Source organism: Pogona vitticeps, chromosome 11 (assembly GCF_051106095.1).
Source record: "Pogona vitticeps strain Pit_001003342236 chromosome 11, PviZW2.1, whole genome shotgun sequence".
NCBI classification, from domain to species: domain Eukaryota; kingdom Metazoa; phylum Chordata; class Lepidosauria; order Squamata; family Agamidae; genus Pogona; species Pogona vitticeps.
Window position 1 is genome coordinate 23,150,011 of NC_135793.1, and position 25,970 is coordinate 23,175,980.

General features: G+C 43.4%; 1 protein-coding gene across 7 annotated transcripts in view; it reads left to right on the top strand.

Annotated features, from left to right (window-relative positions):
- The window catches only part of FGF13 (fibroblast growth factor 13), a 160,007-nt gene that overhangs the window by 59,762 nt on the left and 74,275 nt on the right, over window positions 1-25,970 (top strand). For 3 of the 7 annotated variants that reach the window (XM_078380571.1, XM_078380570.1, XM_072981002.2), the window contains one exon: window positions 14,691-14,858. The exons of 1 other annotated variant lie outside the window; for it this stretch is intronic. In XM_078380571.1, coding sequence (XP_078236697.1) covers window positions 14,691-14,858 — 168 coding nt within the window. Of the gene's footprint in view, window positions 1-14,664; window positions 14,859-25,970 lie in introns of all 7 variants that reach the window. 3 more of the 7 variants (XM_078380573.1, XM_078380574.1, XM_078380572.1) reach the window with 1 other exon arrangement.

Genomic DNA, 25,970 nt, shown 5'->3' on the forward strand with positions numbered 1-25,970 from the left:
ATAAGAGTATTTTATATTGGAATGAATGAAATCCTAAGGGACAGAGCAAAAGATGAAATCACTCCTCAGCAAGGGTGCTTATGGTCCTTATGATCCTGGATCATAAGGATCTGTGAAGTTCAATCAGCTCCTGTATTTTAAGCGTCTATTTGGGGCCTATGTAAGTGGCCGTCTTCTATGGAGGCTAGTTTGTGAGGCAGAAATTGAGCACATTCATGGGGCATTTTGGAAGGGTAGCCCTTGTGTTTGTTCGCTTGGGGTCAAGTTAGACATTACATAGAGTGTGCCCTTAGAAGCCCAAGTGACATCAGCGTTCTAGAGAAGTAATTCTGGCAGACTGCCATGTTTGAACAGCCGCGCTGGCAGACAAAGGCCCGGTTCAGCTCCCGAGAGACAGACCCAAATGGAAAGAAAGTCATACTGCAAATTCTAGGAGGTGTCAGAAGCGCTTGCTGTGGCCATCACACATTTTATCAGTACTGGTGGAATTTTCCTTTCTAATCACATACCCTCTCTAATGCATCAGAAAGACAAGAAACAAAAACCATCAGTGGTAAGACTGCCCCTGCTCCCCTCTGGTTAAAACTTAAAAGGTGCAAGAGCTAAAATAAGCAGGAGGGCAAAGGAAAAATAAAACCCAAGCACTAGTTCTCAGTTGCAATGCTAACTTAACAACAGCTAAATAAGTTTGAAAGTTTTTACTATGGCTGTGGACCAGCACTAACTTTTAGTATCTCAATGGAATAGTTCTGGTATCATGTGTGCCATCAAGAAGAACCAGCCTTTTACAAATAGTGAAAGGATTTTCAAAACCGTACTGGGTACATTCGGTTTACAGCTACAATGGCTCCATGTTCATCATCGTGTCAGAATTGCACAGCTGGAAGGGCCCATCTGGTTCATTGTGTCCAGTCCATTGAGGAAGCACCGTGCAGGATTTGAACTCCCAACCAGCCAGAGCCCTAAACCACTGAGCTATCTGGCCAGATCCTGGAGTACTTGTCCAGACCCTGTGATGGAGGTCGCTGTTGTTCCTACCACACCCCTTTTGTCGGAGCTGATCAATGTTCTGCAAACATGTTGGCCCCTTACCCTTTTTAGAGGATGGAGTCCCCCCCCCCTCTGGAACTGTCCTCAATTTGAACAGTGGTACATCCCAGACTTAATTTAAAAATAAAGACTCATAAGGAGAGATAGGTCATTCTTATGTGTTGTTAAGTTGCCCTCGACTTACGACAACCCCATGAATGACAGATTTCCACAATGTCTTGTCATCAACGGCCCCTGTTCAGCTCTTGTAAACTGAAGCTTGTGGCTTCCTTTAGGCAGGCAGTCCATCTATTTGGTTGTCCTCTTTTCCTGCTATCTTCCACCTTTCCCAGCCTTATGGTCTTTTCCAGAGAATCTTGGCTTCCGATGACGTGTCCAAAGTAGGGCAGCCTCAGTTCCAACATTATTTTGCCTCCAGAGATAGCTCAGGCTTGATTTGATCTAGGATCCACTTGACTTGTTTCTGTGTGTGATTAATTTCTTCTTGGACACCTGAAGAAGAGCAGAAAACAGAGAGATTAAAGTTGCACATCCACCCTGAGGAAGATACTCGACAGCACGGGACAAGGTCACCTGACTATCATCTTTGCCCTTCAGGTCCAATAAAGGTCACTTCTAATTTTGACGGGTTTTTTTGCAAATCAGTTCCTTATTTTGCTCTCCTATTGCATGCTTTCCTTTGTGTGTGTGTGTGTCATGTGAGTGGCCCCTTTCTCTGAAAACTGTGACTATGGCTAGTCTTGTCATCCTCTGATAGGCCTTCTCAACCGTCCTGTACTCCGTGCCACCAAAGAGGTGGTGGAGCGGGAACGCCCAGATCCATGGAAAAAGCTCCCCAGCCTCATCTTTAAGCTAGTGCCTGCTTCAGCCCTGGAGGTGATGTCCAGATGAACATCTGACGTGCCATCTGGCATTGAAATTCTCAGATTTTTTAGAAGGTGGGGGGGAACCCTATGTCAGCTGGAATGCTCACAACCGTTGCAGCTTCCCTGGGGCAGTTGCCATAGCAGCTACGCAAGAAAACCGATTCTGTTCCTTCCAGCATCCTAAATTAAGGAAGTCAGCGTGGTATTCCAGCCGGCTGGTCAGCAATTCCTTTGGCTTCATGCTCCTGACAGGAGTGAGATAACCTATCTGGAGGACGCAGCCGTGCTAAGCCTGTGCCACTGCTTCCACGCTTACCTCACCTCCTGTCCTGGAAAGTGCTGTCATCACTCCCCTATGTCCCATTAAGGAATCATAATGCATAAATAGAAGAGTAAAAACAAGAATCTGCAGAGAGGAACCAAAACAACACATGGCAGACAACTGCGGTGTAACCCCTTCCCCCTTGTCTTGTCCTCCCCGGGAAGAAGAGAACGGATTCCTTGACACCCTCAGCACAGTTCTTACCTTGGATTTGCTTTGTGCAAATCCACCCATTTCTGTAGGAAATCTTTGCCCTTGGCGTTAAGGTTTTGTGCCAGAAATGGACTGCTTTGTGGGGACTGACAGCTTTATCAAAAACTTTGAAGCCCTGGATGGGTTGTTTGCAGCTTTCTTAACATGCATCTCTGTACATAGCAAAGGATGCTAGGAAGGTTTCCTGCGAATGAAAGAGAGAATGGGAGAGAGAAAAGTTGTCTTTGTGGACTGAAGGATTAGAAGCTCTTTAACTTTGGGGGAAAAAAATCTTCATTAAGTTTTCTTTTCCTCCCAAGGCAGCCTGAACTAGCAGGAGTGAGGAATTTCATGAACATTCTTCCCTTGCTTACTAGATGAGCACCAACGAAATGTAGAGAGTCCAGACAAAAATCCATTTCTTTGCAGATATGTCATCAAACTTTAGCTAAGAAAATAGTTGACCTATAATGTGTCAGTTCATGGAGCGATGCTGTTATTTAAAATAACAAGGCAGCAATGCATAAACGGAATGCCTTTTAAATTAGCAATCTCCATAAACACGTCATCAAGTGCATTGTGTGCTTATTTATGCCATGTGTCGGATGTGGGTTGCCTTTTTTTTAATAAAAAACGCATCTTGCTCTTGTGCCTTCATCAGCCATGTGATGTGCTGATGCTAGCTGGGGTTCAAGATGATCTTCATGTCCTTAAAAGCTGCTTGCTGTGAAGATCAAGCTACAATTCACACTGTAGGCCAAGCCGGCTTATTTTCCAGTCACTTGGCAACTGCGACTATTTCCTGAGTATATTGTAGAATATGCCCTTTTTAAAAAATGTTTGGAAATTTGATCGCTTAGATCAGAGAGCAGTAGGAGATCTCCCTTTAAAAAAAAACACGCTCTCAGCTCTCTTCCTTGTTTACTCATGCAGGATACCAGTGGGAGCTGGAAGCTGCAGTCCACCCCATTTTTATATTCTAGGCACGTAAACTCAGTTCATAGAAATCTAAGGTATGATCAATGATGATTCCACCTGCTGATCTCCGAAGGATAATGACTTACAGGTTTTCTTGGAGGCAAATTGCATTGAGGTTCTGCTGGGATGATATATAACCCTTGGTCTCCCACCCTATTGTGTCAGCCTATAAAATAAAATAATAGAAATAAAAAGAATAACCCCCCCCAAAAAAAAAAAAACCAGGGGAGGGAAGAGGAACAGAAAGCAGAAGAGCTGGCCTGCTTTTTGTTGAAAATGCTGGTTTTCTTGAGCCACCGGAGAGATGCCGAGAGAATCAAGCCAAGAATTAAAGGATATATATGTTCATCTGCCTGGAAATAAGCTTCACTGAACACAAGCTTTGTTTCCCATGCCATCATTCTTTCACCATTGAAACAGGGGTATATTACCATCTGTGATCTATGGCCAAACCCACCTATTTGCCCAATTCCTGATTATTATCCATCACTGAACTCTCCACTGAAGATTGAGGACAAGTTCCTTGTTTGGACTACAGTTCCCCTCGTCCCCAGATAGCATGGCCACTGGATCCCGCCCTCCTTCCAAATATTGCTTGATTGTGTCTTCTTGTATTCAGCAGCTGGCAGCCTTTGCTGACTTAAAAGCCAATCGGGCCTGCCGGTTGCATGAATCTGCTGTCATTCATTTTTGGCTAGCATGGCAGGCAATCATCATCATCATCATCATCATCATCATCATCATCATCATCATCATCATCATCATCATCATAAAAGGAAAGGAAAGGAAAGGAAAGGAAAAGAGTGATTGAAGAGTGACAGGTTCCAAGAGGAGCTTCGGAAAAGCCCATTGTCAACTTTCCTGTCCTAACCTTTGGTTAATCTTCATTTAAACCCACTTCCAAACAGCTGCTCTCATTATTGCTACCCTTTCCCCCCTCTAGCCAGAGCACCATGATGGGAGGGAAACTTTAACAACTATGACAACGACAACAGCAACAAAAACAGTCTTGGAGCTTCATCAATTCATGCTTTATTTAGAGCACTTGGATGTACGCGTAGCAGTCAAGAGGCAAAGTAGACATGAAGTGCGATGCCGTCTTTTTCTAAATGCAACACGAGAATGGCATGAGAACGGGCAGAGGGGCGTCTGATCTTCCTTCCTTCCATCGAAGATATGCTATTTGCTGGGCAGGAGGGAGTCATTTAGCCTTTAACTTGCTCCAGATACTCTGCGTCTGTTTTTCTGTTGGTTGTGAGCACCACCTTGGCACAACTTGGGCAAAACCAGGACCGCCGATGGCTTTGCTTGTGAGTTTTCAAAAAGCAGTCAGATCCAGTGGGTGTGTTGCCTCTTTGGGATCAATCAGCCAGCCCTTTCGGGCTTGATCTGTGCATCTGTGTGCAGGTTTAGCATGAAAAAAGATATTAGAAAGCATGTGCTGGGTTTGCGCAGAAACGGTGTGCGCAAAAATACAGAAACCTTGATCAGAACACACATACATGGAGCACGCTGGTTTTGTTTTCCTGGTAATGACGGGTTGGAAGACTTTTGAGGGACTTGCCAATTCCTCAAGAGGTGTCTGAATCTGTGCTCACCCACCCACTCGCATGCCCATGCACACACATACAAAACATACCAGCTGTTGTTCTGGCATACTTCACAGGGTTCTTATAAGCCTAGACAGCCCTTCTTGGCTGAGCAATGGGGGGCATTCCTTGAACCCTAAGCTGCCCCTCCTTTTAAGGAATCCAGAGATAAATCACAGAGAGCGTTTGAACACTTGCGATGCCCTGCCATGGCGTGCTAAGATTCCTAGGTGCTCAGCGCTGATCCTTCACCAAATTCCTCTGCGTCTTGAGAGGGTTGTAGATAATATCTGTGGCTTTCTGCAGACAGCATGTGGTTTCGTTATGCACAGCCTGGGATTGGGGGGGGGCATAAATATCTCTTAACAGCGTCTGCAACGTTTTGTTCCTCCAGAGTGATATTTCAATTAACAAGGAGGCGAAGCTGCTAAGTGAGGGCAAGGTGGCGCCTTATGGTGAAGCAGCCGGGCCCATTTAAGCACACACACAAATAGGCAACGTTGCGCGCCGCCCGAGACGCAAGGTGATGAGTTGGCATACAGTTCTTCCTTAGGCTGGGCATCCTGCCCATCATGATTGGTGGGGAAGCAAACCTATTAGCTTAGCTCGCTGCCTTCCACGCTCGGCTTTTATGAAAAAAACACAAACAGCTTTTTAAAAAAAACCACACATGACTTAGATTAACCATTGTTACAGTGTAAGTACAAATAATATACGTGTACTGTGAACTCAAATGGCCTTACTCTAACTGCAACGTACTTAGGGTAAGATGCAGTTAGAGAAGGACCATTCAAATCAATGGAACCAATTCTTCACCTGACGAAGTGGTACTTCAATCCACAAAAGCTTGTGCATTGTATGATGATTTCTTAGTGATCTGCGAAGCTATTGCCTATTTTTGCATTTTTATTTTGTACCGACCCCACAGCTATCCTTTACTTCTATGGAAAAGCTGACTCATCAAATCGCCATTGATTCAATGGACTTATTTTATGGTGCTAAACAGCGGGATCTGGGCCATTGAATTTGATGGTGATGTCTTCAAACTTTACATGTCTGATGATCCATCATGGGTACGATAATCACTAGGTTATATATATGCAGGAACAATTCTTGACAATAAGGATGCATATCGACTATTTTTTTAATGTCTTCATATATTTTAAATATTGGGTCCTTTTGGGGGGGAAAGGTGGGATGGAAATATTTTAAATAAATAAATAGGTGCCACGAAGTTACGTCTTATTCCACCCTAAGTATGGCCTGCACACAGAATACCTGATTTCCCCCATTTTATTGAGGTCTTCTGTGATATATGTTCTTAGCGCAGGCACAGTGACATGATAAAGAAAGTCGGCAAAATTAAAAGGGTGGGAAAGAGGGGGAAAAGAGAAGGATTAAAAGGCTAACAGATTTATTTCAGTGTGAGCATCCGTGGATCAAAATCCACTTTTTCAGACAGTCTGTGATGTGCCCAGACATTTTCGCTCCTACCCCTTCATCCTTTCCATTTTTCCCCCCTTCTCATTTTGCTAACACGAAAAGACAGAGTACCACAGTGACTTTTTTTGGAAATTAATAAAGGAAAAAAACTTGTCAGGGAAGCTTGAGAAAATCTTGTCGTCAGTGATTTCAAAGGGAATACTCCAAAAGTACATTCTGAGTTGCCTGATATCTTAACAGGGTTGGAATACATTAGTGTGCCTGCACATCTAAGCTTCGTCCACCCCCTGCTTGAGGAAGCACTGGGAGGTAATTTATAGCTCAGAGATGCAGTAATATCGTCTTTTCATGATAGGCATTTATCTTTAGCAGCCTTGATAAATAGTCATGGGCACGGACGCGACGGCATTAACTTCTCATGCTACGGTACGACAAAGGTAATCTCCCTGCATCCTAGCCTACTTTCGATCTTTGGAATGCTTTCTGCTTTCGGTTATATTTCACGCCATTTGTTCTGGTGGCCTCCGAGGCAGCGGTGTGACTGTTTTGTAAACACGTGTGAGAGAGAAGCACCGGGGAAGAGAAATGTTTAATGGAGTGTTCTGGAGTTCTGACGCCAAGCCTTCCAGAACACCAAGGCTCAGGAATTTGCAACAGTAAAACATTTTGATTAACCGAGATTCCTCTGCCTTTTGGCACACACACCCTCCTTTCCACTGGGATCCTGACTAGGGTGGGGTGGCGAAGGATTTAAACCAGGGTGCGGCAAAGTCGTCTCAAAGGATGCAGAGATGCCCTGCTCTTGGTGTGTACACTGCCCCCAGCTGCTTTTCCTTGGGCAGAAGGAAGTGTAAAATAGCGTGGATCCAATAGAGCCATCATGCTGTCGGACCTTGTCTTGCTCCCCATCATGGTCATCTCACCAAAATTACCAAACTCTGAAGCTTAATTACAGCCCGGTCTCCTTTCTCAGCTTCCTCATCCTCTCTGTATTTATCTGCAATCCTCAAAGTAGCTGTAGTGGTGACAGCTCAACGCAACCTAATCTAAATTTTAATAATATATAACATGTGTATGGCCCTGTTTCTTCCAAGTTAAGGGCAAGTCTGTGAATTAATAGCTTTTAAATTAGAAGACTAATTGGCTTCCATCATTGAGTCAATCAATCTCATATTAGGCCCTCCTCTTTTCCTGCTGCTTTCTCCATTTCTTAACGTTAGTGTCTTCTTTGATCAGGCTTGTCCTCTCATGCTCTTCCCAAAGTATAAGAGCCTCCGTTTCAATAGCTTTGAGTGAGAATTTTGGCTCGATTTGGCCAAGAACCCATTTGCAGTGAAGTATCCATAAAACTCTGCCTCAACACCACATGTTGGATGAGTTGGTCTTGAATTGGTTCCTAAAACCCATTAGCTTTACAAAACTCCTGCTCCTCTTGAGGAAACCTACAGGGCTGGATTTGTGGATTTGAAGTGACACACCCCCTTACAATTTGGGGAGTCTTCTTCAGATACGGTTACAATGACTGTCCCGAGAGATGTTCGCACTTCGAAATTTGGCACTGTACCACTGTCCCAGATGGCAGAAACTGCCATTCGAGATGATGCTCCGTGCCATGAACTTTAGAAATCGCCATGCAAGCTGGATATTAGTCTTGACATATTTAATCCAATCGCGACAGTTCTCATTCTCGTGCTATTACCCAGTCGTTCCTTCATTGAGTTAATGAATTTGTGGGTCCTCCCCTTTTCCGTCATGCTTTGTTCATTATACTTGACAATTCAACAGCAAGAAAGCAGGTGTTCTCAACATTTCTCAAGCTTTCAACTCCGTTCCGAAGGGCTGGCCCCATTTCTGACACCCATGAACTATTTCTTCCTGAGTCTTCAGCATTCCTCCTTGTGTTCACGTGCCTTTCTAAGGCGAAAGACAGTGAAACATTTCACAGTAATTGCCGCGGTTGAGTAGCAATTGGAGTCCTAGATCCAGGCGTGTGACGATTTCCTGACATGGGTTCTATTAAGTTGTCCATCACTGTCAGTACATAGAGAAATCAAAGAAAACCCTTGGATATATGATTCCCCGCCCTTCTCTTCTTCTTTCTCTTCCAATCTTTTTATGATTCTAGGTTCTTTAATAATTCTCATGCCTTGCTTTAGGAAATTCAAGCATTGGCTGGGCTGTTTTTCACCTTCATGATGTCCAGCGTGATGCTGTAGAGCAGTGGTCCTCAACCTTGGCCCTCCAGATGTTCTTGGACTTCAACTCCCAGAAATCCTGGCCAGCAGAGGTGGTGGTGAAGACTTCTGGGAGTTGTAGTCCAAGAACATCTGGAGGCTCAACGTTGGGGACCACTGCTGTAGAGCACTGGTTCCCAACACTGGGTTTCCAGATGTTCATGGGCTGCAACTCCTAGAAACCCCGGGGTGCAGGTGGGTTGCCATGATGTCAAAAGGTGCAGGTCTTTGGGATGACGTAGAGGTATGTCAGGGGAAAACCAGAAGGGGAGCAAGCCCAATACAACACAGGCTCTTTGCATTGACCGGTGGAGTCTGGTAGCTACTGGGAATGATCTCTCTCTAATCAAGATTCAGCTTTCTTCTCTCTTACCTGACTCATCTTCGGGAGGCAGCATCCAGAGACCTAGGAACCTTCCTCATGTGCCTCCTGCAAAGTTTCCACTGGCAACCCATTGACCACTATGGGAACAGCCTCTTAAACTAATTACACCCTCAGTCCGATTCACCATCTGGGGGCTTCTTGGTTTTTATTCTCCGCAGCATGTGATGCCGATGTTTCAAGGGGCAGTTATTACCACAGGGAGAAATGTCAAAGCCTCAAACATACCGACATGGAGATGGAGAAGAAGAGGAGGAAGAAACATTAAATAAGAGCTTTTCATTCCCCCCCCCCTTTCAAGTGTCCTCGTTTCAGACCAATGCTGTCAGGTTAATGAAGAGGGGAAAAAAAATATTTTCTTTGCCTTTTCTCCTCCACTGGGCAAGAGTTTTGCCACCTCCATTTTTGCACGACATTTCAGAGGTAGAAATGATTGCTGATAGTGATGGCACAGATGCTGTCTGGATACACATTTCTTAATGACAACCAACCTGGCCGTTTGCAGTGCTACCTTCTTTCGCAATGATATGGCTTGTATTGAGAACTGTTCCCCAGTTTTTGGTTTCCTTCTCAGATCTGTTTCATTCTCTAGTTTACTGAGAAGCCCTATTTGGATGTTTCATTATGTAGCCCTGTGAACATGATCAAAATGTACTTTAGGGCCCCAGCATCCGCAGGGGGGTGGTTCAAAGGGCCCCATTCTGTGGGTGCTGAAATATGTAGGTTATACCACACACTATTATAATAGGGAGGGGACGTGGTAGCACTGCACATTAAAGCGCAGGAGCCTCTGTGCTGCAGGGTCAGAAGACCAGCAGTCTTAAGATCGAATCCACGCGACGGAGTGAGCTCCCATTGCTTGTCCCAGTTCCCGTCAACCTAGCAGTTCGAAAGCATGTAAAAATGCAAGTAGATAAATAGGTACCAGCTTGGTGGGAAGGTAACAGCATTCCGTGTCTAGTCGTGTTGGTCACGTGACCACAGAAACTGTCCTTATACAAACACTGGCTCTATGGGTTGGAAATGGGGAAGAGCACCACACCCGAGCCAGACATAACTGGACTAAATGTCAAGGGGAACCTTTAGCTATTATAATAGGGAACACAATACAAAGCATGGTATCTGGCTCCCTCTGGGGCCAGATCGGATAATGACATCATAGAAATATATTTTTCTAGTGGATGTTATACATAGCATGGTCTGTGACTCACTCCAGTGGCCAGTTCTGGTAAGTTCATTGTAAGAAAGTTTGGGGATTTATCTTTTAATATACTGTACTTAATATCTTCAGATTGTGGATCAGTGAATCAGCAGATATTGATCCCACAGATAAGGGGGTCCTACTCTGGTTTTTAATCTCTTCCTTCGTAATCATTGCGTACTGCATAGTTTCAGCCATGGGTCTGCAAGGGAAGAGCTCCTGCTCATGTACAAGCAATATATGTAAGCAAGTCTGAACTTTGCAGGAGGTAGTAAAGGCACTCAACCTCTTCTGTGGATAAGCTTCAGCACCATGGATAGCTCCCACTGAAAAATATTCATTCTGCCATCAGTGCAACTATTGGTGATTACTGAATTTAGTATGAGTGGGGAATCTCTTTCAATGGGAGCTCTCCATGGTGCTGAACCCTATCCACAGAAGTGGTTGAGCGCCTTGCATACTTGCTTTAAAGTTCAGACTTGCTTATACATACAGTAAGACTCAAATATCCATTGGAGATGGGTTTCAAGCCCTCTCAGATATTGAAAACTGCAGATAATAGAGAACATAATATATAGCATGGCAAAAGGAGGAAAAGATAGAAAAAATATTTTCATATGCATTAGCAGACCTGGTCACTAGAGGGTGCTAGAGACCAGGCTATCTATTCTTCACTAACAAGTATTCATAGCACAGTCTCTGGCTCCCTCTAGCTGCCAGTTCTGGTAATACATGTGAAAATAGTTTTTCTACATTATTTCAATGTTTTCAGACTATGGGTAAATAAAACTGCAGATACTGATCCTGTGGATATGGGGGTCCTATTGTACTGCTTGTGCCTGAGCACAATAGATTCAATAGAGTGTCTTTTAGGGTTGGTTGTACCATTAGATAGAGAGAATGCACTGGCTGTGCCAGCTGACCCATCATTCACTACCTAACCTAGCCTTCTCCTTCAGGGATAATGGATGACATTGTCCCCTCACCAGGGTTGAATGGAGAGTCTTTCTTCTCTGCCTTGATCAAAATGGATGTGTTATTCTGAAAACAGCAAAAAAAAGTTTCTGAAACTTGATTTACTCATGGATTCATTAATTAGTTCCTGTAGAACTTTTTTTTTAAAAAAAAATCCATTTGAAATCATTTTGAAAACATTCAGTACTAAGGCAAAGGAATGAGAACCATTGATCATTCCACAAAATAATAGCATGGGCATTTAACGATGAAAGTAACAAATGTTAGATTAGTTTTTAATCCATGTGGGATAATGCAATAAATAACTAAACGGGAATGAAGCCTTTCCAAGCTGTGCACTTAGTAGCTGACTGCTTCTGAGCCCACGACTTGGGTTGCAAGGGTCAGCTGTATTGCATTCCTTGAGATCTCAGGACTAAAACCAGAGACCAAGGGGCATAGCCATAGGATGTCATAAGGGAGGACACTTGTGATGTCACAGGATGAGTCCTTGTAATGACATGGAAATGGGACTGGCCAGCATAGAGAAGGAAGTGAATGTGAACCATCTGTGAACGCCTTTGTGTTGATCCAACAGACCCCCTTTCTCACTGGGAATGGGCAGCCAAGGGTACCCGATCTTGCACCCTTTTTGATCTTCTTCATTGCTACTCACTCTACAATGTGTCTCCCCTTGGAACAGCAAAACAATTCCTAGGAATTTCACCTGTTGTTCTAGAGACCTGGGACTGCTATCAATGGGAGCCGTCTTTCCTGGAGATCCTTTATGGGTGCATGGCCTTCCATGGCCTGTGGTAGAAGGAGCGTGATCATGGTTTCATAAATATGGAGGTGACACCAGGGTTCCCCTCATAGCTTTTGGATACTGGCTGTGCTCTGAAGTTCTTACCACCACACAAGACTGTGCAACAGCTACCATTAGCAGGGCAGTCTGTTCCCTAGTTTGCATTTCGTGGGTCAATGCAGTAGTCGTTCTGTCATCCTTCGCCAGATGTATCTTATAGTGGCTGCTTGGTTCCTCAGGACATTAGTAGACAGGTCTGAGGGTGGGCTAAAATGTTATCCCCAGCTGTGTTTTTTCAACATGCTGAACCCAAGAGTCTTAGTGCCTCTCCCTCTAAAACCCAGACCCAACACTTGAATGGATTCATTAGCCCCAGTAGATCGAAGTCACCCATCTCCGGGGGGGGGGGGTGAGGGGATTAGGTAGACTCTGTCTTTGTTTTGGCAGCTGGGGGGGGAAGGATCTAGTGGGACTTCCCCTATGCTTATCCTTCTGCAAAGCCACTGGCAGAAGATGTTTCCAAATGCAAAGAGGTTGCTCCCCTCCCTGTGATACCAGTACCGGCCAGGGATGATGGCAGGGGTAAAGAAACACATCTCGAGGTCACAAAACCAATGTTCATCCCAGTGCCAATAACACACAGGACTGCCCTTTCTGCAGAACACAACTCCAGGGAGGACTGGTGGACACCTTCTAGATTGCTGATGACTTCAATTTGTGTGTGTATGGAGGGGTGGAGGGAGGATCTGTGGATCCACTCTGGATTTTAGTGTGCACTTTCCAAGAGTGATCCAAAGTGCTGAAGCTATTTTGGAAGAGGGTTCCGTGCCCAGGGACCTCCTAGAAAGTGAAAACGAAATCCACAGTGGTTTCTTGAGCCTCCCCACTAAAGGGTGTCAACAGGTACCTTTCTTTCTAAATGTAAAAGAGCAATGAGATAGCCCAGATGGCACATAAGAAAATCCACCAGAATAGTCTATGGTGTTATGTGGTTTTGCGATATAATTTTTAGAAACTGGGCAGCAGATTAGCTGGTGTGGTTTCCATGCTTGTGGAAGTACTGTTGATTTCTCAATGAATAATTGTGTTGTCAAGCCAATTATGACTTATGGTGACCCTTTTCAAGGTTCCCCAAGTACAGAATCCACAGAAGTGCTTTACCCTTCCCTTCCACTAGGGGCGCTGTGGGACTGTGCAGCTTGCCCAAGGCCACCCAGGCTGGCTCTTCTCCCAGGAGGTCCAATGGGGGAATCAAACTCCCAACCTCTGGCCTGATAGCTAAACCACTGAGCTCTCCAGCCAGCGCGAAGGGAGGGGAAAATTAGGAGCTCTCCCAAACCTCACCTGTATCTTCTCCTCACCCCGCCCCATGTTTTAGCCAAAGCATGAGGCTTCTCCACCCCATCATCCCACTCCATATACTTTTTTTAAAAAAGTTACATAGTCATGATTAAAGATGGATACAGAAATGCATACGTATTTATCACCCCCTTTCCCATATTTCAAGCAGGGATACAAAGTTTTAAAAATAAATGAAGTTAGTATTTTTCTCTTTGTTCTTCCTATGATTAATGTCAATGGGTACTGCTGCTGTTTAAAGTTCACCCAGCTGGTCACCAAAGGTGAACATCATGGTGGAAAACAATGTAATACAAGGGGGAGTTCTGAACGTAAAAATTGCAATTAAAAAAGAATGCACCATACAGTCTCCCTATAGCTATTTGTAATCTGCATGAAAGCGACAGACACAGATTTGATTTAAAAAAAAATAAAGGAGGGAAAAGCTTACAGGAAAAAAGGGTTTTTTTAAAAAGGTGTAAGCTACCTTTCTTCTCCTCCTGCGAGAGTGAGGGGTACCTTTGATTGGACTTCTGTAAAATCATAAAAAAAACTGCAAGCTTTCACATAGAGAAAAAAAATCACTTTCTCAACCCCTTCCTGGAGAGTGTGAAAAGAAATGATAGACAAATGTCCAAAGATGGGTGTTACGTGTCTGGGAGGTGAACCAGCCAACGTCAAACTTGCAATCTGTATGATTTTATAGTGGTCCGATCAGAGGGATCACCCACCCTTCCTTTCGTGTATTCTTGAGGACCCCATGTCCTTTCCCTTCTTGCTTCTTACCCTCTTGATAAAATTGCTTAAAAAGACTGGCACGATAATTGAAGAGTTTTTTTTAAAAAAAGCCACAAAACTTCTTGTATCCTTTCATCCTCTCCCCATCTATGGCCCTCACAACTTAATTTGTCATTTCCAATAGATTGACATTTTTTCCCACCCCGCTTTCCTCTTCTGCTCCCCCTTTCTGACCCCTTCCCCCTGATCCTTATAGGCAGATCTAGGAATATTTCCCCCTTTTTTTTGATTTCTGGAATCTCAGAAGCCATCCTGATTACAGGAGAGCTCCTAGAATTACCCCCAAGCCAGTCCAACCGAGGGCTTTCATCTCATACAATCCTCCCCGCCAGGAACAGTGGATTCTGGGAGTTGTGATTCCCTTTAAAGGAAAAAAAAGGAGGAAATTTTCCAAGTTCTGATGATAGAGTTGATTTACTTCTCTAGATTTTTCCTTTCTTTGTTTTTTTTTCTTTCTTTTCTCTCTTTTTTTCCTTTTTTTTTTTTTGTTTTCCTTTTCATTCTAACTTAAGTTCATTTTATTATGTGGTGACCACAGTTATGGATGACGCACCCCCTGGCACACAGGAGTATATTATGTTACGGCAAGATTCCATCCAATCTACGGAATTAAAGAAAAAAGAATCCCCCTTTCGTGCTAAGTGTCATGAAATCTTCTGTTGTCCATTGAAGCAAGTTCACCTCAAAGAGAACGCAGAACCCGAAGGTTTGTGCTCTGCCCGATCCATGTCTGTTTCTTTTCTTTTTCCCGTTTGCCCTTCTATCCCCCCCTTGGATTGATTTCTTTGGTTTGTTTATTGATTTATTTTGGAGCTCCCCTGCCTGTCCTATGGATTGTGTCTTGTGTCTTCTTTGGCCTGTGTCTTAATATAATGCAACCGGGATGCAAAGAGCTGCTTGAGATTTTGATAAAGTCACCCTTTGCTTGCTTAATTAATGTCTGGTAGAGTTGGCCACAGAGATCCACCATTGACAACAGGACGTGGTGATAATAACACTACTTTTTTTCCCCCTCCTCTACACCTTAGCAAAGACAACAATTCCATTCTGATCATTACATTCATACTTCTTGGCTGTCAAAAAAAATAATAATAATGCTTGCTTAATAACTGCCCATTCTTTCATACACTCCCACCCACCCCCTTGCGACCCCTTTCTCTTCCATGTATCCAATACATTACCATCCATCTTAATCTTTCCTCATGGGAATAAATACGACCTTGCCCTAGAAACTGGATTCTAGGACCCTCCAAAGCTTCATTTACAGCTTTTGCCCATTGCTTCCCAATAGAAACACCAATAAATAAACCCACTGCTGAGAAACACCGTAGTTTGCCCGATGCAGGGGACAATGAATGTCATGCACGCATGATTGCATTTTGGAGAAATTTTGTGCATGCCATAGAGCAATTGTTAAGCGGAATGCTTCGTTTTTGCTTTCCAGAGATGATGGTCAAGGTATGGGTAATCACCTGCTTGCTTATATCCCTAGAAATTGTTAACGAGGAAAACTTGTTTTGTTTTTAGACTGTTTGTTTAGTATATGGGAGTATACATGAGATTAAACCCTCTTTTCCCCCAGACAGCCTAACTGCTGACATTCTGTAATGCTTTCTTTTATATGTTTTCCACTCCTGCCTCAATTCCTATCTGGTAAGACCTTGCACGTTTTCCATGAGCTTCCATTTCTGGTAAAATGGCAGATTGCTCTTCCTGTGTTTCTTTAAAGAAATTAATGTCTGCGGTTCTAAATATTTAGGACCACACTCTCTATGAAAGAGGTTTGTCTGATGAAACAAGTATGGGGGGGTGGGGAAATGGGTCTGGGATCATGCCGTTGCAGTCGCCATAATCCAGACAACCACATTCTTTAAATTCACAGGATATGTCCTTTGTAAATAAGCACACAAAACCACAATTGCATGTCCGTGCAATTGAAATCAGTATGAAATGTTAATTGTAATTAGTATGAGTCACATTTTGGTCAACCTGGACCGGAATCCATCTGTCACTTCGATTGTTTGCATATATTTTTATATATATGTAAAGAAAGAAAGAAAGAATATTGTGATGCATTACATACTAACTAGTTTTGGTGTGACTCAAGATTTTATGAAGCCCTGCCTCCAAAAGACTGTGTCATAGTAAAACTGGTTGATGGAGGCACGGACTCCGTAGCTAACATGAACACGCTCAGTCTATAATCACACACCCATCCATGGCAGTGAATCCCTTGCCGGTTTTCATCCGAACTTTATAAGAGTCATCCAAGATGCTGAAGCCTGTTCCCAGGTAGGTGCAGCATCTCATATAGCTCCTTTCAAACTCATCATAAGTGGGTTCAATGCCTGTCCCACCCCAACATTAAGAGTCATCTCCACAGACAAGTTGGTTTGTGGAGGCTGCCTCTGTACCGTGATGGTTTTATTTCTTGTTCAAATAGGAAAGTAAGATTCAGTTTCTTCTGTGTTATGGGTTGTAAGAGAAATAGAGTTTCAAGACACTTCTCAATAAACACACACTATTGACCTGTCTTCGCACATGTTTGTCTTGGATTGCATTTCTTCAAATGTTGATCCTTTATTAATGAGGTATTAGAGTATTATCCTCTTCACCTTTGTGAAAGGAACTGAATGAAAACTAATCATGGCAGGGTGTTTTTTTTTCCCTCCACACACTGATGCTAAATTTAATTTCACTGGCGTGCGTGTGTAGCATGAATGCAGAGACTTTGGTTGAGATTTGAGCCAGCTGTTGAACGAAACCCAAAAAACTTCGCATTGCTGATTTTTTTTAACTGTCGTGCATTCTAAAGCGATTGCTACAGGGTTTGGTTTTACAGGATCAAAACATGTTTCTGAAATGCCGTTTGTGGCCATGGGAGAAGGAAGTCAAGTGAATTGGCCAGTTGCTGAAGCCTCTTCTAGGTTGACTCTGGAAGTCGTGGTGGCTTTGGAGGACGTTGGGTCATCGTTCTGTTCTGTGCCTTTTCACAGGTTGGAACGTCCAAAAACTTTCCCACTGCTTCCACTCCTGTTGCCATTTTTAACTCTTGTCCATCAAAATTTTGAAGAAATGATGCTTGTGTTGAGTGACGTCTGGGGTTATTGTAAGACGACATGGAAATCTCAGTGTATGGAGGCTTGCTAAGGAGATTGGGATGATGAAGTTATGATTAGAGATGGGGACAGGGTTGAGGACGGGGTGAGGGCTATAATGATAATCTAAGACCTGCAGAGATGGGACCCCTCTAGATCATCAAGTCCGGACCCTGTCAAAGAGGCACAGTGGGGAATTGAACTCTCAGCTTCCAGTTCCACAGCCAGATTCCTTAAACCTCTGAGTTCTCCAGCAGTTCTTTGGTCAAGACCAGCTTAGGGTAAGGCTTAACATTAGAGCCCATCATATTGAGAGGTGGAAACTTTTCCCCAATACCAAAATGCTGTAAATTAGTAAGATAAATTGATGCCCTAGATGGTGTGTGTATGTTTTCAAAGAATCGGGAGGGAGAAAACTGCATGTGGCAGAGATGTCTTTTACAAGCTCTTCAGATAATCACATCATGGAATAGCTCTCGTTTTGTGTGAAGCCTGTGATGAAGCATTTCAAAACCCTGTGTCAGTAAAATTGCCTGAATGATTTTTAAAAATTCTTAGAGATGGGCTTTGTTCCCACAATTATAAATTGTTGACTATTTAAATAGAGCTTTTAAGTTATTTTGTTCATGAGATTTCTTTCAAGCTTTTGGCTGTTCTCCTGGTGGTGACCTTCTCCTGAATCCACACAGTAAGATTTCTGTATGTTGGTCAGTATGACTGTAAAATAAAGACATTTTGGTGGTAATTATCATGTGATTTACATTGAGACAGATCCAACTGTATCTTTCCACATCCTTGGCTCTTGTATGAAGGGAAATGAATGCATGCCATATGGCTCACCAGCACCTTCAAATGTCTGTATGGGAGCTGAAAATGTTATTATTATTCAAAAACACCAGACACAGTCAATCAAAACATTGACTGGAATTATATACAGATATAAGTTTTAACCAAGAACCTAAGTATCAGTTAAATATCGGCACAGTATTATGCTGTTCCTAATATTGCCCTAATTTTTTTGTAGCTCTTAAGGTGTGATTTCTGAGATCTCCAACTGCTTATAGTACTGTGTGTACTGGTCATTATGCAAAAAAAAATAAAACTTGCCAAAAAAAACAGTGGGAGCATCAGGTGAAGAAGGTGTCAGAAAATGAGGATGTCAAAATCTTGTGGGATTTCCAGATCCAAACAGATAGACATCTTCAACATAACACACCAGACGTAGTAGTAATAAAACGAACAAATGTCTGGATAATCAACACTGCAATTCCAGGGGATGCCAGAGTTGAAAATAAAGAATTTGAAAAACTAACAAAATACAGAGACCTGCCAATTGAAATATCTCACTTGTACATGAAACACACCTCAATGTTCCCTGTAGTCATTGGGGCTTTGGGAAGAATATCAAGAAACTTCACACGGTATTATACGTAAGCAGCTGCAGATCACACCATCAGAGCTACAGATAACAGCAATATTAGGAACAACGTATATACTGTGCCGATATTTAAGAGATACTTAGGTTTTTTGTTAAAACTTGTATCTGTTATATAATGCCAGTTAATGTTTTTATAATGTTGACTGTGCCTGGTGTTTTTGAATAAGAAGAATAAGAAGAATATGGCATCATCAAGCAGGGTTTTCCAAGTAGAGAATACCGAGAAATGGTTTACCCTTCCCTTCCCCAAAGGGACACTCTGAGACTGTATGCAGCTTCCTCAAGGCTACACAGGCTGGCTCTTCTCTGTGGAGGCCCATTGGGGAAATGAACTCCCAACCTCTGGCTTTCTAGCCAGATGCCTTCACCACAGAGCTGTCCAGCTACAGGAACTGAAGAATAGGATAATTACTTTTAAAAGTAAAAAGGACGAAAGGGATGAATTGAAGGTAACTACAGTGGTGCCTCGCTTAACGACGATAATCCGTTCCAGGAAAATCGCTGTTAAGCGAAAACATCGTAAAGTGAAAATACAAACCCCATTGAAACGCATTGAAGCCCGTGCAATGCGTTCCAATGGGGTAAAAACTCACCATCCAGCAAAGATCCTCCATACGGCGGCCATTTTCGCTGCCTGTATACCAAGGAATCTGTCCCTAAACACAGCGAGGAGCCATTTTAATTACACTGTGGCCATTTTGAAACCACCAATCAGCTGCTTAAAAAACATTGTTTTGTGAAGAATCGGTTCTCGAAGCAGGGAACCGATCATCGCAAAGCAAAATTCCCCCATTTAGACCATCGCTTTGCGATCGCAATTGCGATAGCAAAAAGATCATTGTAAAGCGGATTTGTCGTAATGCGGGGCAATCGTAAAGCGAGGCACCACTGTACTCTGTTTCTGTTCTGATTATTCTCTTCATGCGACAGGTCATTTTGTTGAGCAGGTAGCAAGAACTGTTACTTCACACCTTAATCTCTCCCCCCCCCCTGGAATATTTGTGAAATTGATCTTGAAATGGGCACAAAACAAATGCATGCACTTTTCCTTTTCCTGAAATTTAAGAAATTCTTCTTAATAAAGACCTTGCTCTCTGGCGTTTAAACCCTAGAGGATATCCTTGAGCTCACAAGCTCCATTTTGGTGATATATTTCATCATTACAGTATTTTTCCAGAACACATTTTACAAGCAAAGAGATGAGAGGGTCTGCTTTATTGTAAAGTACAAATGAATAAAAATGGATGGCTGGGGGTTTCCCCCCCCCTCCATCTGTGGATTTATTACCTTCATTCACAAAGAGAGACGATCCATACAGGTCGAAAAGACATTGATCCTTGTAGTGCTGGAAGTAAGAATGTTGTTAATTAGAGAACCATTGCATATGCTTTAAGAATGATGTTTGGTGTGAAAGTGAGTATTCGCAATTAATCTCCTCTTTTCCTTTCTCCCAAGCAGTCTGAGGATGTATTTCTTAAGAAGAGTCACTATTTTTATTTTTAATCTCCTTTCTTTGTGATTCATATCATGAACCGTTGGGCTTCATTGCGCTCATTCTAATGGATGTTGACGTCTTCTGTATTTTACTGGTATCGAAGACCAGAAAATAGAGGTTGAGATGATTCAAAGTATGCTGGATGGGCAATAATACTAACTTAGATTAACTTTAGCCATGGGGAGCTCAAAACATATGATTGCCCTAAGAGGAATTGTAGTCAAGTTTTTCAGACTATCTTCAATGCAGAAACAACAAAACGTCAGCTCCAGGGTTGGCTCTTACATGGGGCTTTCCCAGGGCTAACCTCTAGGATATTTACATCATATTCCATGATCCCCAACCCAAGGGTTTCTGTGAAGGCAGACCACACTCCGTGATCTTTATATATTTCAGCTTTCTTCCATAATGAAGAGCCGAAGCTACGTCTAGGTCTATAATGTGCTTCACAAGCATTGGGCGAAGCATAACACATTCTGTTTAATCTAAACATTAGCTCTTAAAACCATAAACTCATCTTTCCAGCCTCTTGCTTTTGGCTACCATGCCCAAGGGAAGGATATCATGAACTGACTCAGAAAGGGTGGGAGGGGAGAGAGAGAAAGGAAAAGGTACTCTTGAAGGCTTCCACAGCTGGGACCTAGAACCACCAGGAAGGAAATGGCTTCTCTTCCTCCCACACTGTTCCTTGTGAGTATATTTATGAACTTAGACCTCAGTTGACTCATCCACCTTTTGACTCTTCTGTGGTGAACCACTGCACTCTTCTAATCTCCCGTGAAAGTCTTTGAGAGGAAGGATCTGCATGGGTCTCTGAGCACAGATTTTCCCCGGAGGTGTCTTTCCTTCGTGAAGCATTCCCTCCAGCCCAAAGCCCAGAACATATGTGTCATTCCATTCATGCAGGGAATCCAACAGAAAGGCCGCACTAAGGACATCGCACAGCTATTTGTTCTCCTGAATAGTTTAAACATCTGTTTCCACTGTCTTTCTAAAACAAGGTTATGTAAAGAGCCGCCTGTTTACAGAAAGCCTCCTTCGTGTCGAGGAGCAAAACCTATAACAGGAGTGTGTGTGTTTGCCTCTTTTTAAAAGCAAAAGAACCAATCTGTCGGTTCGTTGCAGTCGTATAATCACACACTTGGCAGGGAGCCTGCTGTTCGGTTGTCAATGTGATTCTCTCCCCATCGCTAACACACACACACCAACACGCGTGCATACTTCCCCCCGCCTTCTGCAACCCTGAGTCTCCCGCGAGGCATCCATAACCTTTTTACACAGAACGAGAGGCACGCCTGGCCGAGTTAGAGGCCGGGCAGTGTGTGACAGCATTTGGTAATGAGAAATGGCAGCTTCGGATGAGTATCGCCCAAGCGATGGGTTAAAAGAATATATCAAGGTGGCGAGGAAAGAACAAAGCCAGGCATGCACCTTGATGCACTTGACTCACAATTTGTCAGAACCTGGAAGTCACTAGCTCCAAACAACGATGAATTTATGAATTTAGTGCCTTCCTCGAAAAGATCTCCAGATAAGATCTTACAGATTATAAGGCCTTTTGAAAGGAGATACATGAAGCATCGTTGTGAAAGTCTTCGTTCAGTTGAGTTTAGGCTTCTGCTACAGACCCTTCAGTGAGGACTTCTTATCTCCCACCAGAAACCCAGCTTCCCAGTGAGAGGAAGCCCAAACTGTGAGATTTTCTCAAGATCTTTGCCACTGCCTTCGACTTCCTCTATGAAGTCCTCCTAAGGTCCACCAGCTATCAGCACTTAATGGTCCTCCCTTCCTTTGGAGAAGCAAAGGATGTGTCCATCCAGTAAGCAAAGAACAATGGCTAATGGTTCAAAGGGGTGCCAGCACCCTCTTGGAAGCTGTTAGTTCTTAGCAGTGCATCAGCAAGATCTGCCCTTCTACAGTTCCTGGAAATGATGCTACGAAGAGATAATTCTAGACATATATATGCCTTCATTTGCCCCAATAGAAAGAGCACCTCTGGTATCAAAGACATCTGTCATTTGCTAGAGGACCTGAGATGGGAGCCTGGTGCCCTCGGGTTGCTCACAGGCTTCCTTTAAACAGCTGGTTGGCATCTGCATGAACAGAACGCGGGTTTAGATAAACCTATGATCTAATCCAGCATGGCTGCTCTTATCTTCTCAGGAACAGTGGAACCATGGGGCTCCTTCACAATTAAAAAAAGGAGGGAGATGTCAAAGCAGAGATGTCCCATCACTCTTAGCCTACCTCATACTACATGAGCTCTGCAAAACGTCCCATGTCCCCATGAGATTGGGAGGAAAAGAAGAGAAGAATGTGAGGGCTGCCTGCCTGTTGTGTTTCTCCTACTTCAGAACAGAAGTCCCCCATCCCTGCAGATCATTTCCTCCAATGGGCCTCCTTCCCAGGATCACACTCAAGCCACAAGCAGAGTCTTCACTTCAGTACTGCATTTTAACCACTGCACCATGAGGTTCTCTTACTGTGGGAAGTGGTGGGTGCTCCAACAGTAGGGGCATTTTAAAAAAAATTAAACAGTGAAAGCTGTCCATCAGATATATTTTGGTTTGGATTCCTTCACTGGAGAGGGGGCTGGATTTGATGGCCTCATATCAACTCCATTATTCTATGATTCTATGTCTGCTTTTGCATATCAGCTGCAATCACATCCATTTTAGAGCTCATCCTGTTGTTGCTGAAGACTCGCTTTAGGGAAATGTTCTTAGGATCACAGGCTTAGTGAACCATAGTTCACATGGAGTTCATTTGATCAGTTATAATTCATTGCTTTGTACAGTGTAGTATTCTAACAGATTTGCTTGAAATCTCATGTCATCTTTTTGTGTGTGTGTGTGATTGAAATTATTCCCAAACCAAAGGTGTTTCCGTCCTCCCAGTCTTTAACAGAGACAGTTTAGTGAAATATACATTGCTTTTAAAGTGTGAAAAGTTAGTGTTAACCTGCTGACGTGCATAAAGGTAACTCAATGGAAGGTGTTAAATACGATGGGGTGGGTGGACTTTTCTAAATCCTTCACCCTCCCCAACACTTTTATTTTTAGAAGGGGGAGTAGTTCTCACACAAGGAAAGCCTGTTGAAAGAGAAAGATCTTCATCTGTTTGCAGAAGGACAGTATAGCTATATAGCTATAGATATAGGTAGCTTGGAAGTAGTTACAGATATAAATAGCTACCTATATAAGAACAGTTCAGGGGCCCATTACAGCCAGGTTTTTGGTTCACAGGTGGTATGATAACACCCCAAACAGCATTGTTATCTCATGAGTTTGATGTGTATTTGATATGGTTGGGTGTATACCAACAAATGTTTTCCATTTAATGTTAACAAATAATCAAAAAGAACTACCGTATTTTTCCATGTATAAGACGCCCCCACTTTTCTAACCCCAAAGTAAGAAATCTAAGTGGGGCTTAGCAAGTGTAGGGGGAAAGGGATCAAAGCCCTGCAGGATCACTTTGATCCCTGTTTCCCCTTCCACTTGTTTTTCTTCTCTCCTCAGCTTACTTCCATGTAGAAGATGACCCTCAATTTTTATTCTAAAGATTTTAGACAAAAGTATAGTCTTATACATGGAAAAATATGGTATATAAATGTTATTAGAGCTATAAAGCAGGCAAACAATTAAGTATATAAATATCATAGCTTAATGGAGTTGGAAGGGTCTTTCAGGCTATCGAGTCCAACCTCTTGCTCAAGGAATGAATCCATATCAAAGGAGATTTGACAGATGGTTGTCCAATTTTCTTTTGAGTGCCTCCAGCATTGGAAGTGCTCACCACCTCCCAAGATCATGAGTTCGATTGTGGTACTGCTCTAACAGTTTGGATATTTTTCCTGATCTTCAGCCTGAATGTGGCTTCCTGTAGCTTGAGTCCGTTCTGATGTGTCCTGCACTGTGGGAAATATAATTTCTATTAAAATGATCCCTTGAGAGACTGGGATTATATTCCTGGAGCCAGCCCCCCAAAATGTGCTGTGCATGGGTTTCTGAATGAGTTTTGCATTTGGATAAAGAACTAGTCAGCAATGCCCCAAAGCTTCATTTAAAAAAGAAAACACCATTTCCGCCCCCTTGCTTAGCTCATGCCCGCAGTGCGTGATGGACCAGGGTGGGCTCAGAAGCACCCGAAGAAGAAGGAGCCACTTTCCGATATTTGCCCACAGATAGCCTGATTCTTTCATACTGAGAAGCAATTTATATTTCCAGGATACGTGACCCGCGCTTGTACCACTGTTCTTTCCAACGGATGCTACGTTCCTGCCTCTCTCTGCCAGAAGAGTGTTCACAACACTTGGAAGCAGCCATGTAGGGCTGAATAATTGCGAGCACACAACAAAGTTTGCCAAATAATTCCTTCGCTGACGGGTGAGGGCTTTTTATGCCAAGCTGTAGCTGTTGCACTTCCTCCAAAGTTTAATTTCTAGCTGCAGTTCACGAATCGTTTTCTCCTGCCTTTTAGAGATCAACAGATTGTGATCCGCTTGCATTTTCTTGTTGGTTTTAAACCTGCCGTGACTTGCTCGGAATTGCAAAGTCGAACTTTTCGTATGCAACAAGTCTGCTGAATGTCAAGTTATTGCAAACAAAAAGTTTGGTAAAGTGTAGAGAAATAGTAAGAGGATTTTTCCCCTCACACTCATTCTTTCCTCGTATGAAATTTCAGAGGAGCACAAGATCGTTCGCCAACAAATTTGAGGTGGATGAAGTGAAGGCCAGCTTACGGCACTTGATCACAACAGAAGATGGCCAGTTGATGGATTTATTAAGGGGAGGTAGATAAATCTCTGGAGAGGAGAGGACTTCTCATGGAGCCTCCATGGTACAGGGTAATGTACCTCATATCTTGGGAAAGGTTGAGCCCATTATGACATGTCCTGCACTCTGGGATAGTGGAGAACAGATCCTGCCCCTCCTCTGTAGGACAGCCTTTCAAGTCTTTGCAAAGTGCTATCCCATCTTTCCCCAGTCTTATTTCTCAAGTCTAAACATACTCAGTTCTTTCAGTCTTTCCCCCCAGGGCTTGGTTTCCACTCCCCAATCATGTCAGTGTCCTGCCAGACTTTTTTCCATTTACAGTAGCCTCCCCAAACTGTTGCTCTCTTGATGTGCTAGACTAGAACTCCCATCGTTCCTGGAAATCCCAGCCAGGGCTGGCTAGGAGTTCTAATCTGACACATCAACAGGGTAACCAGTTGCCAAAGGTCAATCCATGGGGTAGGGAGAGGAGAGCAAAAGGCTTTAGAAAACCATTTGTCTGTCCCCTGGCACAGTGGTTCTCAACCTTAGGTCTCCAGAAGTTCTTGGACTACAGCTCCCATGAATCCTGACCAGCAAGGGGTGAAGGCTTCTGGTAGCTTCAGTCCAAGAACATCTGGGGAGAACCAAGGTTGGCAACCACTGCCTAACATAACCAGCGTTGCCCCTCCATCTCCCCATCAGTGCTTAAGCTTCCTTTTTCTCCAGTGTAAGAATGAGGGCATGTAGGTGTCCTCGTATTTTTGCTGTTGCAAAGCTTTGACTAGAATTACGAATTCTGGATCAAACCGGCATTCGCTCTGCCAAGTATGTGGCTTCACCAGCCACTGGCAGCGGCGCCGTCAAATTTTTCAATTTCTCTGACATGGCTTTGGAGTTTATTCCTGGCTTTCTAAGAGCCCGAGCCACTTTTGTGTGGCTGGCAGGTTCTAAATTTAGCCCAGTATGTCCTCTGTTTCTTGCCAGGTTTTCTGTCTTATGTTCTTGGCCTTGCATCCAAGCATCTTCC